This window comes from Cavia porcellus, unplaced genomic scaffold, assembly GCF_034190915.1.
Source record: "Cavia porcellus strain 051 isolate PalLab524CR breed Dunkin Hartley unplaced genomic scaffold, mCavPor4.1 scaffold_11, whole genome shotgun sequence".
Taxonomy (NCBI): Eukaryota; Metazoa; Chordata; class Mammalia; order Rodentia; family Caviidae; genus Cavia; species Cavia porcellus.
In genome coordinates, this window is record NW_026947494.1 from 570,407 (window position 1) to 583,400 (window position 12,994).

Below are 12,994 nucleotides of genomic sequence, written 5' to 3' on the forward strand. Positions count from 1 at the left end.
AATCTCACCTACGATTAACCCATCAATGGATTCACAGCTGAAGAGCTTTTAAGAGGGGAACGTGGCTGGAGGAGGTGGTCCTTCAGTGTGACCTGTGGGTGCTCTTGTTCCCAGCTCTCCCTCCCCTCTCTGTCTCATGTTCTTTCCTTCCCCACCACTTCCTCCCTCCCTGTCTGCTTCCTCACTGCCTTGATGTAAGCAGTTGTCCTCTGGTAGGCCCTTCCACCTTGCTGTTCTTCCTTGCAGCCAGCCCATCATGGACTGAACACTCTGAAACCATGAGCCACATAAGTTGTGTTTTTCCTTAACAACAGAAAGCTAGCCAACACAGTGGTGTGGCAGAAAAGCATTTTTTCTGTTGGGGCTGTGGGAGAAAGAGAAGCAGAGAACAGGCCTAAGGGTGGGAAGGAAGGCAGGGCCTTCCAGCTACATACCTATGCCCTTCACGCAGTCCACACCTGTCACCTTGTCACCACCTATCATCACAAAAGACTCAAACACATTGTACAGGACCTGAGGGACAGAAAACACACATCTGGTCAACTTGCTCACAGCTGACCCAGCCTCATGGACCTGGGCCCTGTGTGGAGCTGCAGCAGTGCAGACCCTAGAGGGAAGGCTGTCAGTAGGAAGAGAGTAGAAGGTGAGCAGGGATGGGTGAGTGCGAGGAGTCTGGAAATGGCCAGGGGGACTCAGGAGCTGCTGGATGAATCCCTGAGATCTCAGCAAGTTCCCAACTGCCCCAAGAGCCATGTAAGCTCTGGTGAATGCACTGAGGGCCCTGTACTGTCCTGTCCTGACCTGAGGAATGCAGGAAATGAGCTTTCAGGGGCCTGGTCACTGAGAGCAATTACATGCCCTCAGGATCCATGTCCACTGTTTGCAAAGTCCTCCCACACACAGAGTTACCCACTCTCCTCCCATGAGGACAACCTGGAGACAAGTGTAAGACACCCCCCCCAATGTGAAAGGCAGCAGCTGCCCCCCACCTGCAGCTTGTGGTGCAGAGCATGTCCTACCCACTACCTGAGGAGCCAACCTGGGGAACAGCCAACAGAAATGGCAGCCTTGGCTTCTGTGACTCATTTGAGGAGTTGAATGCACCACACTAATATCTCTTGTTGAGTCCTGATCCCAGGATCTCAAAATGTCCCTGTGTGTGACAATGGAACCCTTTGCAGAGATGACTGAGGTAAGAAAGGGTCACCTGGGTAGGCCTAACCCAACCAGGCTGGTGCTCCTGAGAAGAGGGAGTGAGGGCACAGACATGTATGGAGGGACATCCTGCGAAGACACAGGGAGGAGACGGCCTCCATGTACCCAGCAGAGGTGTGGAGGAGCTAGCCCCTGCACCCTGACCTCAGGCTTCGGCCTCCAGAACAGTGGGAAATGGACCTCTGCTCTAAGCCCTGGCAGCCCAAGCAGACGATATACTCCCTATGAGATTTTGTTGTTTATTCATCTACTTTCAGGAAGTCAGGAAGGGTAGCACCAAATGTGAACCACTACTGACATCCCTTGCTGTGGGGATGGTGACTGTGGGACAGCAGCCATACACAAGCTTGGCTGGACAGGTCCACAGTAGTGAGACAGGAAAGGAAAGGGGAGGATTGATGCAACAGAGCTCTGAGTTAGGAGGGAGAGCAGGCCACCCATGCACAACACATTGAGTGCTGCTGGCAAGGACAGCCAAGCACTTGCCCAGAGCCAGCACCATGGGCCGATGCACAGGCAGACAAGGGGCTGCCTGCGCATGGCAGATCCCTCAGTCTTGCTTACTGATCCCAGCGATGTGAGTGACACTCACCAGGCCCCAGGTCCCTGGCCCCCCATAACCTTAACGGAAACACTCTGGGCCTTGAGAGCCTGCCTACTGCTCACCACAGTCACGGCGTCATTCAGCAGTGACTCCCCAAAGACGATGATAAACAGGACCTCATTGACGTGGACTTCCTCAAACACAGCCAGGACAGCCACTGGGTCCACAGCAGCAATGAGGCTGCCAAACAGCAGGAAGTCCAGGAGTCCAGTCTTCAGGTCACCTGCAGGACAAACTGGCTGTCGGTTAGAATGTAACGGTGGTCCCTGCCCAGGACAAAAGCCAGGCAGCCAGGGCAGATCTCTGCCACCATCCTCCAACCTCACAGCCCCAGGGAGAAGTGGGGGGACACCTGTGGTACCTCTGGCTATGGCTAGTGATGGGGCTGGGAACCCTCAGGGCCAACCAGAAGAAGCCCATGGCCAGACGTGCCCAGGATGCCAAGGCACCTGGGTTCTCACAGGGCTTCACTGTCTCTCCTGGGCTGGATCAGAACCACCTCCCCTTGGGGCCAAGGTGCAAGGCTAGCTTGGAGGTTACGGCTCCACCAAGAGGGTACCCAAGGAAGGGGCAAGGGAGTCCAAGATTTCCGTGAAGCCAAAGCCCAAAAGTCAGCAGCTAGTGTCACAGTGTCCTGCAGTTGCCTGTTGCCACACAGACCTGCAGTCCTTCCAGACACAAACAGATTCAAGGCCAGGTGAGATGCCCATGGCACAGGTAGCCTATTGCTCTAGGACCCTACTGGTCCCCGCTGGACCCTGAAGTACATCCCAAAAATCAGCTGCTCCCCATCAAAGCACAGTCAGCCCTATGTGGATGAACAATTCACCCTCTTGGCCCTACCAAGAGCACCTGGCCCAGTGGAAAGCAGGCGAGGCTGTGTGCTCCCTTCACTACCACAGGCTTGGAGACAGTAAGGGCCTCTATTCTGCCCAAGCTGACCTTCCCTGGGGGGAGGGGGCGTGGCAGGTACGGCACGTACACCAGACCTTGAGCACTGTCTGAAGAGACTACTCATTGCCCACCCACCTCCATCAGTTCCCAAACGAGACAGCCAATGCCTAGCCTTGACCAGCTGTGTCCTCAGGGCTGAGTGGACCACCCATATCTGTTTGTGTCCACCATGGGAAGTGGCCCTGCTTCCTGTGTAACCAGCATGATAGTGACACTTGTCCTACAGGACACTGTGGCAAGACAGGCCATGGAGCTTACAGGATGGACATGTTTGCAGCTGCTTGCACCTGTGCCTTTTATCATACAGACATTGGCTTCAAGAAAGCCAGGCTTGGGGTCTGCCAGACAGGGCGAGGAGCTCCACAAAAGTGCTCACCCAAGAGAGGCTGGCAAAGGGACACAATGACCAGCCACTCAGACTTCTCCTTGGCTTGCAGCACAACCTAGGATGCCACAGCCAGCACCCGTCGTGTTGGCTGTCTGGTGAGAGCAAGTGTGACTCTCGTGGTACTGTGGGGCTCAGTCCAGGAGCCCCTGATGCAGCCACCATCATGGGTATCCTGACTACATACACTACTGCTGGCAGTGAAGGACCTCACCCGTCATGTGCTCACTAGCCACATGCCTTGGTGGTCTCTGTCTGAGAGATGCTGGACAGCGGGAGCACCTTGTGAAAGAACAGAGTCTGAGGGGTGGACATGCCTGGATGGACCACATTTCTCTGTGTGTGGTCTCCTCCGACTCAAGGCTGCTTCCAACACTGACCAAACCTCGAGGCACAATGGGGGATCCAGGCGGTGCTGGGTCTTGTGCACGCTGCCTCGGCCTCTGCAGCTGTGCAGCACACCAGCCTCCCCCAAGGGGACTCACCCATCAGGCCGCTGCAGAAGACACCATAAAGTGACAGGCCAGTGGTGGCCGCATTCCACACGGTGCCAATGACCGCATAGAGCAGGATGGTGCCCAGGTTCCCGAAGAAGAGCCGGTTGGGCATGAAGTAGCCAGCGTCCAGCACAATGGGGGGCAGCAGGTAGAAGAAGAAGAGTGTGGGTGTCAGCGTGAAGGAGGCGATGTGGTCAGCTGCCCAGACGATGCCCCCCAGCACCAGGCCCAGTACGATGAGCAGCGCACTCTCAGGCACCACACTGGTGACTTTGTGGGACAGGTGGAACACTGTGGGCAGGCAGGGAATGAGGTCAGGGTGTGGAGAGAGGAGCGGGGACCCACAGGGAGGAGCCAGGGTTGGGTGGGACCCAGGTCCTTCCCAGGGCCACTCCCATAGGAGCAGGCCCCTCTCTGCTCCCTGCCCAGGTACCCCAAAGGGCATGGGGGTGATGGTGCCCATCCAAAGATGGCACCCAAAGATAGGGCTCCTCAGGCCAGAGTCTCCCTCCTGTGCAGAGGGAGGGATCCTGGGCTGAGGGAGGGGCAGCACCACAGCCCCAAGGGGGCCAGCCCCCAAGGCTTCCCATACCCACCAGCTACCCTCCTCTCCACCTGGGGCTTGTCCCCTCTTCTAGGGGTGCAACCCCCACCCCCCGAGTCACAGTTCCCAAGAGCAGGCCCTGAGGAAGGATCTCTGGGTCTCCCAGGCACCACTCAGTCCTCACATTAAAGTTTGCAGGGGCTGCCAGCTAATAGTAGGCCACATCCCTCTGTTCCATCTGGACATGGGAAACAAGCGACCAGGATTTTAGTCTTAAGCTAGACTTTAAAACAGCTGGGGTGGTGACACTTGAGGGTGACTCCCCAGCTTACTCAATATGTGGCCAAGTGTCTCCCAGCATTGTAGTCTCATTATTGACATGACTTCTTTGAGCCTCAGAGGAAGAAGGTCTTGTTACAAGACCCCAAGACCCCGGCTGGGCCCAGAGCAGTCAGAGGAGCAGAGCAACCCTATCTGGGCAGAGAGAGGCTAAGGTGGGACACAGCAGGCTCGTGGGCTGAGTCCCAGTATTACAGACTGCTGGGTTAGGTAGAAACATTCTAGAAGTCAGACAGGAGGAAAGGAGTCCGTGCAGAGGCTGAGGACACAGCAGGACTGTGGCCGGAGGCCATCCAAGTACAGCTGGAGTGACCAGGTCCACACACTTCCCCAAGGGATACGCTATAAATTAAAGACTGTGCTCACCTGGTCCACAAAGTCCAGAGAGACATCTGTCACCCAGTGAGTGACAGGACCTCCCGATCCATCCCTTCCTTTATAAAACGGTCCTTGCTCTCTCCACGCACACTTGCTGCGTGACATGCTTCCCCTCTGACCAAGATCACCTGAGCGGCTGTACTGGGAATCTTATTGGTTGATCATAGTTTTGTCCCACATTGTACCCACCATGTGATTTTGGTCTAAAAAAACTTCCTCTGGAGAGCAGGGTCTGCAGCAGCCCACTTTCAGGTTCCTTCCTGCATCTCCCTCCCTCTTTCTTTCTCTCTCTCAACCAGTTTTTCCTAACCTTCACTGTTCCTTAGAATCTATGCTATGATTTGAGGAAACATAAACTTGGCAAATCCAACATCCAACAGGCCAGGAGTTACATTTTCCCCACATCATCAGTGCCTATCTGTCCTTATTGGGAAGCCTGGACTGGGCTCCCAAGCCTGCTTCTCCATGTGTACTTAGGGGTGACTGCCAGGACTGGGTGACCCCATGCCTGGGGGAGGCATCCTGGTGGCAGCAGGCACCATGTGGTCCCACGTCTATGCCAGGGCTGCCCTCCCGGAGCCTGGGTGAGAAGTGTGGCACAGGGCTGTCCGTGTCTGCACCACCATAGCCTTTGACCCTGTCACCAGGACGAGGCTCACACTGACACACCCTCAGTCACTGGCCTGTGGTCCCCACTCCAGATCTGGAAACTCCAGCAGCAGAAGCAGCAGGGCCCTCTCAGCCTCCAGCAGTGCCCCATGCTGCTTGCCCTTCCTGCAGCAATGGAGGCTCATTTTCTCCTCCCAGAAAAACGTGTCACAGATGGTGACTACCTGGAATGAGGGAGGCTGCAGGAAACATGGAGGGCTGGTTCCTTGGAATCCTTAGGGTCCTGTCTCTGGCTGGTGGGGAGAGGTCCACCTTGTAGGAGGGGAGGTCCTGCCCGGGGCCCAGGGCCACTCCGTAGACAGGTAGCCAAGAACTCACAGGCCCATGCAGCACCCAGCCCAGGAATCTGCATTCAGAACTCTGAGGCTGAGGCTTTTGCTGTGGACCCTGAACCCAGAACAGCATGGCTGGAGGAGGCTGAAGCACATGCCCCTGATTCCTTCTCAGGCCCAGAGATGGCCAGATGGTGCTATGCTCCCGTTCTTCCCAAACCTCGACCTGGCTCAGTGTCCACAGCTGTGCTTAGAAAGCCCGATGCCCTGTCCCGAGCTAGTACCCTTTCTGCAGCTCCCACATGTCCCAGAGTAGGGTGGCTTCTTTCCTCTTGACAGAAGTTGTGTGACCTTGGTGATGTCCCTGATACCCAGAGCCAAGACCAGGATTTGCTGGAGGCGAACAGACCCCATTTGGATGTTCTCCATGATCCTGAATGTACTTTTCTTCATGCCTCACCAGCAGGGATCACTTACACTTGTGACAGCTGAGTCTCTGCCCTGACCCCCATTCAAGATCCCATGGGCTAGAGGGGAGAGCTGCTCATGATGCTACCATGGGTTAAACAGCAGAAGGACCAGCGTCCTCTGAGCACCAGCTTCCACCCCATTGGGAGGCAGCCATGTGGCCTTCTGCACAGGACTTGGGTCCCAAATTGGGGGTTTCATGAAGGAATTGCACCTTCATGAAGTTCAGGGAGACTGTAGAGCTGGGCTCAGCTCAAAGCAGCAGCACAGCACTGCGCTTTGGAACTCTGAGGACAGATAATGCTCTGCTTTGGCCTTCCTTGTGTTCCATGTAGCAGCTGATACTTGCAAGTTGTCAATCATCAGGGGCTCAGCTGGATGGAGGGTAGGCTGGCTCCATGCCAAACGTGCTTACGTAGGTCCTGAAAACCCGCAGGAAAAGCAATTGGCTCTTTTGACTTCCCAATAAGAGAAGCTGTCCCCATGCACGTTGATGGCAGTGTGGAGTGCTTGCAGCCCTTTGCCATCTCATCTCCTGCCAGCATCTCCAGGGGACCAAGCCAGGCGTCCTGCGCCCGGGGAAGTCCAGCCATCTTCCTGCATGTGGGCGGAACATCTTTCCTATCCTGTGAGCTCTTTATTTGTAGATCTTGCTGGCTCCTTCATGTTCACTTCATGTGCTCTTCCTGGATTGAGACCTCTGTCCTATGCGACATAATATCTATTTAACTGTCCCATGCCTGAGGATGCCATAACAGTAGGGAGCCCTGTGGTGCTCCATCGGTCAGGCCTGGCTGTATCTGTCCTCTTTGCTCCTCCTCCAACCAGGGTCAGGTTCTCCTAGGCACCAAGTCCTGCCACCCTCTGACCTCAGCCCCTGCTCTGCAAGCGTAAACCTCAACTCCGTCTTTGACTACAGGCCCTATCCCATGCTGCAAAAATGGGCCTGACACGGCCTCTGAACCAGGCTGAGCTGGGTGGCTACCAGGCCATGTGGGCCTCTGCCCAGGGGACGATGCTTCTGAACTGCAGGAAGGGCCCTACCAGCCAGGCTTTCTTCCGCTTGGCGCTGTTTCTTTGTTTTTCTGTCTGGGTGCCAGAAACTGCTTCTCACCCCCAGCACATTCTAGTTGTAATCACACACTGAAGTTCTATACCACTGTTTGCCCCTTTCAGCTGTGACTTCACTCTTCCTCCCTTTCCCAGAACACCCCGGAGCTCTGGACCACACAGCAGTCCTGCGTCCGTCCCCTATCAGGAGCATCTCAACCTTTTCTCCCAGCCTCTGCTGAGCGTGGTGTGAGCTCTCATTGACTGCTCCGAAGCTAAGGCACTGGGGGCACCCCAAGCCTGGGGCAGTGTACTGGCCCTGGGACCACCTCTCAGGCACAGTTTGCATTGTAATTAGATACCTAAATGGAAGACTCAGGGGTGTTAAGTGGCCATCTGCTAGTGGTTCAGCAACTGGCAGCACGTTGCTGAATTGCTGAATTGCATTTCAGGAGTCAGAGCCCACTCCTGCCAGGTGGCCTCCAGTGAACACCGGCAGCTGGCCACAGAGTGGCCACAGGCATGGGGCTGGTTCTGACTGCATTCTGGCACTTGAAGTTATGGGTCGGGGGATGCAGGTCGCTAAGCACATCCACACCTCATCCACAGCACAGATGAACAACATCCTCCCTGCACTGAGAACCAGTGACTGCTGTTCCCATTCATGTGGGTCTTCAAGGAGTGACAGGGCTCAGGAGTGCCTGCAACCATTCCTGTCTGCATGCTGCGCCCTTGTACATCACTGGGCCCAGACTTGGGGCCATGAAATGCCAGTGCAGTGTGAACACCCCAGGGAGGAGCTGCTGCCTTGGCCTGCAAACTGCAGGGCCCAGCTACGAGGCCTGTCCATGCTGCGGTTCTCAGTACACTGAGGTCACTGGGGAAGTGCAACCCCACACGCTGGGGCAAATGCCAGAGGTGGGCCTGGAGGGTCCCTGAAGGTATGGGTGAAGATGGGGTCTCTAGGGGGTGCTGGGGAGGTAACCCTCAGGAGGCAGGATCTCAAGGGAAGCCTGTCGCTGTCATATCCCTTTCACCCACTGCCGTAAGGAGTCCTGTTTGCTCCACCACACTTGCAATCTGCTGTGCTCCAAGAGCTCAGAGCGGTAGGGCCAGCAGTCAGGGGCCAGGACCTCCAGACCAACAGAGCTAGTTTAACCTTCCCTCCTGCTGAGCAATGGGTTCGGGTGCTCACTGCTATGACAACAGTTGGGCACATTGCAGAGGGCATGTGGCACACTGCAGACACAGACAAGCCGGAGCCAGCTGCTAAGAACTACCTAGGAAAAATGAGTGATAATGGCCACAGCAGAGGCCTTTTGAAGGACAGACGGAAGTGTGCAGGGACCGGGAATGATGAGGCTAGGAACACTGAGGGACAGCGGGATGGGAGGACAGACACCCAAGAAGCCAGGAGTGAGTGGCTGGGGGCGTGAGAGTCACAGGTAATTAAGCACAGAATGGCACCGTCACGAGAAGGTGACAACAGGGCAGAGTGCTTTAGCTCTAATTACAAACCCTCCGGCTGAAGGTGCCTGGCCAGCCAGGGAGCCTGCTGAGCTTCGCTGCCCCCAGCCCGGTCACCCGCTGCCAAGGATCTCTCAAGGTGACGGCTAGTTTAGCTGAGTCCACGCAAATGCAGGGCACAGTAAATCCCCTGGTTTTACTTTAACACGCACAAACCTCGGAGAATCAGGCTCTGCCTAATGAGCCAAATGGACCGGAAGGAGGGGTGGGGGCAGAGAATGGGCCATTGAAGACCCTAGCTGGGCACACACGTGGGCACAGTTGCTAGAGGACATGTAGACACGCTCATGCACACAGATGTACATAAAGACACACATAGACACATGAGACCACACACAGACACATACCTGCACAAGGGTTCCCTGCTGCTGTCCCAGGACAAGGCAAGCTTGTCTGCTGGACTCAGCCCACAGTCACAGACCTGTATCTCTGGCCTTCACACAGTGGCTCCACACACTAGCCCTGGCTGTACAGCGTTAGTCTGCATGAGGGTTGCAGTGAGGGTGTTAGCACCAGCAGCGGTAGGAAGTGGAGTGACTTCCACGCTAGCACACTCAGAGGGACTGAGCTGCCCCTAGCCCTGCTTGTGCCCTGCCTGGGTAGGCTGAGCTCATTCCTGTGGGGCAGTAAGATAGAGGCTTCCAGCCTCTTGGGGCAAAGCCTGCACCCACATCCAAAAGGAGCTCTTGGGTGGTCACTCACAGCAACCAGCAGAACTCATCCACGTTTAAACTGGAAAGGAAAATATAAGGGCTTCCCAGGGAGGCCTTCACCCTGGTCCCTGGTCCTCGGCCTGCACGGAGACACTATATCCTCCAGGCCCTCTGAGGTCTCCTCCCTTTAAAACTATGGAACAAATGCTTGGATTCATTTGGACCATCACCCAACTCGGCTCCGCTGCTCAAACAGGCTGAGTTCAGCCCCAGTGCCCCATTTCCCTGTGACCCCTGCCACCCACAAAAGTGCCATCAAGCAAGAAGGCTCATGAGATGGAGGCCTGGCCTTCGGAGTTGGGGGGTCAGACAGCCACCTGGTCTCATGGGAGCTCCCATGTCTGGACCCCAGCAGTGTACGGGAAGTGGTAAGACAGAGCCTGGAGTTCTGGGGTCGGCTCCGGGCACAGGGTGAGGCCTGGGTGCACTGAGTCAGGAATAACACACACCTGCATGTGGGTCCAGTGTAGGGAACAGCACACAGAAGGCAACTGCATCCCAGGCAACTGCTTTCATTTGGTCACCAGGTCTGCAGGAAAACTGATGCAAGGGGGTTTGGGGTTGTGGGGACCCCAAAAGCCATGGATAGCAGGGCAGCTGTGACCACCACATCTACACATCCTTGGCACAACCCTGATAGCCACTCAATTCCTGAAGGCCACCACTTACAAAGCACGGCAGGGCTCTAGGTTTGCTTTCTATGACCAAAAGATGGCTGGTACTAAATGAAAATGAAGTGCGAATTTTACAGTTACATTCACAGGAAGAGCCAGGGAGGAGCACCTATTAACACACCTCACCCAGTGCAAGAAAATGAACTCTGAAAAGGTATAAACATAGACAGACAAGAAGGACCAACTGTAGAGGAGAAATGCAACTCTGAGAAGGGGCACCCCAGAGACACCTGCTCCTCTGCTGTCTTTTCCCAAATGCAGTCCTGCTGCCTGGATGCAGAGTGTCTCGTGGACCAGTGCCCCTGAATGAGGATAGATCTCTGGAAGGAAAGAGACAGGATGGGGACTCCTGAGTTCCCTATGCCAACAAATCTCCAGAAGCTTCCTGTAATTCCCTGTTGACTTACAGAGGAGCAGGGCAGGTCTGAAGCTCTCAACGGAAGCAGAAGAGATAGAGCAGAGATCACAGCTGCCACCAGCACAGGGTGACAATCATTGGGCTGCTGTCCACTCTGGTCAGCTTCCTGGTAAGGCAGCAGCCACCACCTACATCAGTCTTTTCCAGAGGAACTTAACCAAGTGTGGAGTCCCCACTGTCCATCCTATGCCCTGGATGTTATCAGCAGTACCAGACACATGAAAAAACAGGAACCGAGTCAGTCAACCCATCTGACAATGACAGAGACCTCAGCCAACCCCGACATGAATTAGCAGGTAAGGATTTCAGCACAGCTGCTACAACTGTGCTCACGGGGGGAAGGAAAGGAAAACACGATTGCCATGTATTTAAATGATCAGCGTTGGTCATGGAATAGAACAGGCTTGGCAAATTTTCTCTAAGGAGAAGACAATCACCCTGTAGATGTGTGGGCTGTACAATGTAGTTCACAAAGATACACATACAACCACAGTGCCTAGAGCTCCACATGTAGAGGGCAGGCGGTGTCCCAGGGAGACATTGCTGTCGAAACAGGGTCAGCTCATAGGCCCTTGTTTTCTGAGCCTAATTTGTGAATTATCAAAAGAGCCAGGTAGAAGTCCTAGAATTGAAGAATGCAGTGTCTGGGAAAAAAAAAAACTCAATGGCTAGATTTAGAGCCTAGAGATGGCAGAAGAAACCAGGAACTGGAGAGAGATCACTTGGAATAATTCAATCTGAGGCACACAGAGAAAAGCAGATTTTAAATTGAAAGTAATGAAACTGTGAACAGTCTGCAGGGCCTCAAAAGGCCAGCACCTGCAAGCAACGACCAGAAAAAGAGCAGAGGGAGAAGGCAGAGGGCATTTTGAAGGAATAAGATCAAAAATGGTCTCAGTTTAGTCAAGGCGTCAATTTATAGATTTGGGAAATTCTACATGTCCCACACAGGGTAAATAAAAAGGTCACTCCACAGGTACAATGCGGTCTAGCTACTGAAGGTAAAAGTGAGAAAGCCCTGAAATGTGTCCAAGTTATCAATAAAGCCTTCCATCCTGCTGTCCCCTATCAAGGGCAGGAAGGAGCCGGACCCACAGGAAACCTCCTCCTGTTATTCTCCCTGGGCTGCAGATTGTCAGTGTTGGGGCTGGAGGCTCTGACCAGCGCTGGGCTGTGCTGTGTCACCAAGTATCCTGTTTCTCAGTCAGGAGCCTTACGTTTCCACAGTTCACTGTGTCCGCTGTCTCCCACCTTGTCCTTAAGTGATCTTGATAACTGACAGGCAGGAATTATGAAAGGTGTTCTAGCTCATCACAAAGACTTAGCACTTTTGTTTCCCCCGGGTTTATCAACAACCCTTAGGGGCCCCGCCCAGCTGCACACCAATGGGACAAAGTCCTGCGTACATCCATCTGGGGGTGGCTGGGCCTTCAGCCCTGCTCTGTCCCTAGGGAGCCATCCTGTCATCAGGTGTGTGGACACATTTCCAACGCTGGCCAAAGTCAGGGCAATGTGGGGGCTTGGAGTTAGGGCTCTGGACAGGCTTAGTCCTGACCTCACCCTGCTTGTACACAGGTAGTGTCCTGGAAGTGTGACCTGTCCCTCCTCTGCCTGTTTCTTCTCTGGAACAAGGGAGACCAGCCACCTGGAGGCAGCATCCTAGGGTGCAGAGTCCCGCAATAAATGGGCTCCAGGCCCTGCAGGGCCCACTACAGAGGACACAGGCTTTGCCAGTCAGGGACCTCCCTGAATCCATGACACTGGTTCCCATGATCCCCTTGGTGGGCCCTGTGGACACTTGAGCCCTATTCTCAGAACTAACAGGGGCTGTTGTAGTCAGGGGTTGCAAGAACATTACATACAGGACACAGAATTTATAATACTGTTTATAATAGTCACCCAAGAGTTAAATACAAAGAAAGTACAAGAAATCAGTCCACAACACTAATGACCTAGAAAATCTAGCCGAGGGCCTGGATCCCATGGATGCATGAGTTCGGCTAAAAACCTAGAGCCCATGACAATGCCTCCCATGAGTCCAGCTGGAGGCCTACAGCCCACGACAATGACACATGTAAATGTATCCCACAGATCTGCGCTGGGAAGGCCCAAAGGTCAGCAGTGGAAGCTACAAAGTCTATGCCAGCAGGCTCAAGGATCTGTGCCAGTAGGCTGAGGGATCTACACCGGAGCCAGGAAGTGATGTCAAAATAGGGACCAGGGTTCCCCTGAAAAGTGCCACAGCCATCCTCACCAAAAACAAGGTCCCGAGCTCCTCTGACAATGA

At 54.6% G+C, this 12,994-nt stretch overlaps 1 protein-coding gene across 2 annotated transcripts in view; it reads right to left on the minus strand.

Moving 5' to 3' along the window:
• The window catches only part of Slc9a3 (solute carrier family 9 member A3), a 36,846-nt gene that overhangs the window by 10,119 nt on the left and 13,733 nt on the right, over nucleotides 1-12,994 (minus strand). For both annotated transcript variants that reach the window (XM_013140906.3, XM_003462102.4), the window contains exons 2-4: nucleotides 3,644-3,946; nucleotides 1,882-2,042; nucleotides 435-513 (exon numbers count right to left, since the gene is read on the minus strand). In XM_013140906.3, the coding sequence (XP_012996360.1) occupies nucleotides 435-513; nucleotides 1,882-2,042; nucleotides 3,644-3,946 (543 nt within the window). The remainder of the gene's footprint in view (nucleotides 1-434; nucleotides 514-1,881; nucleotides 2,043-3,643; nucleotides 3,947-12,994) is intronic.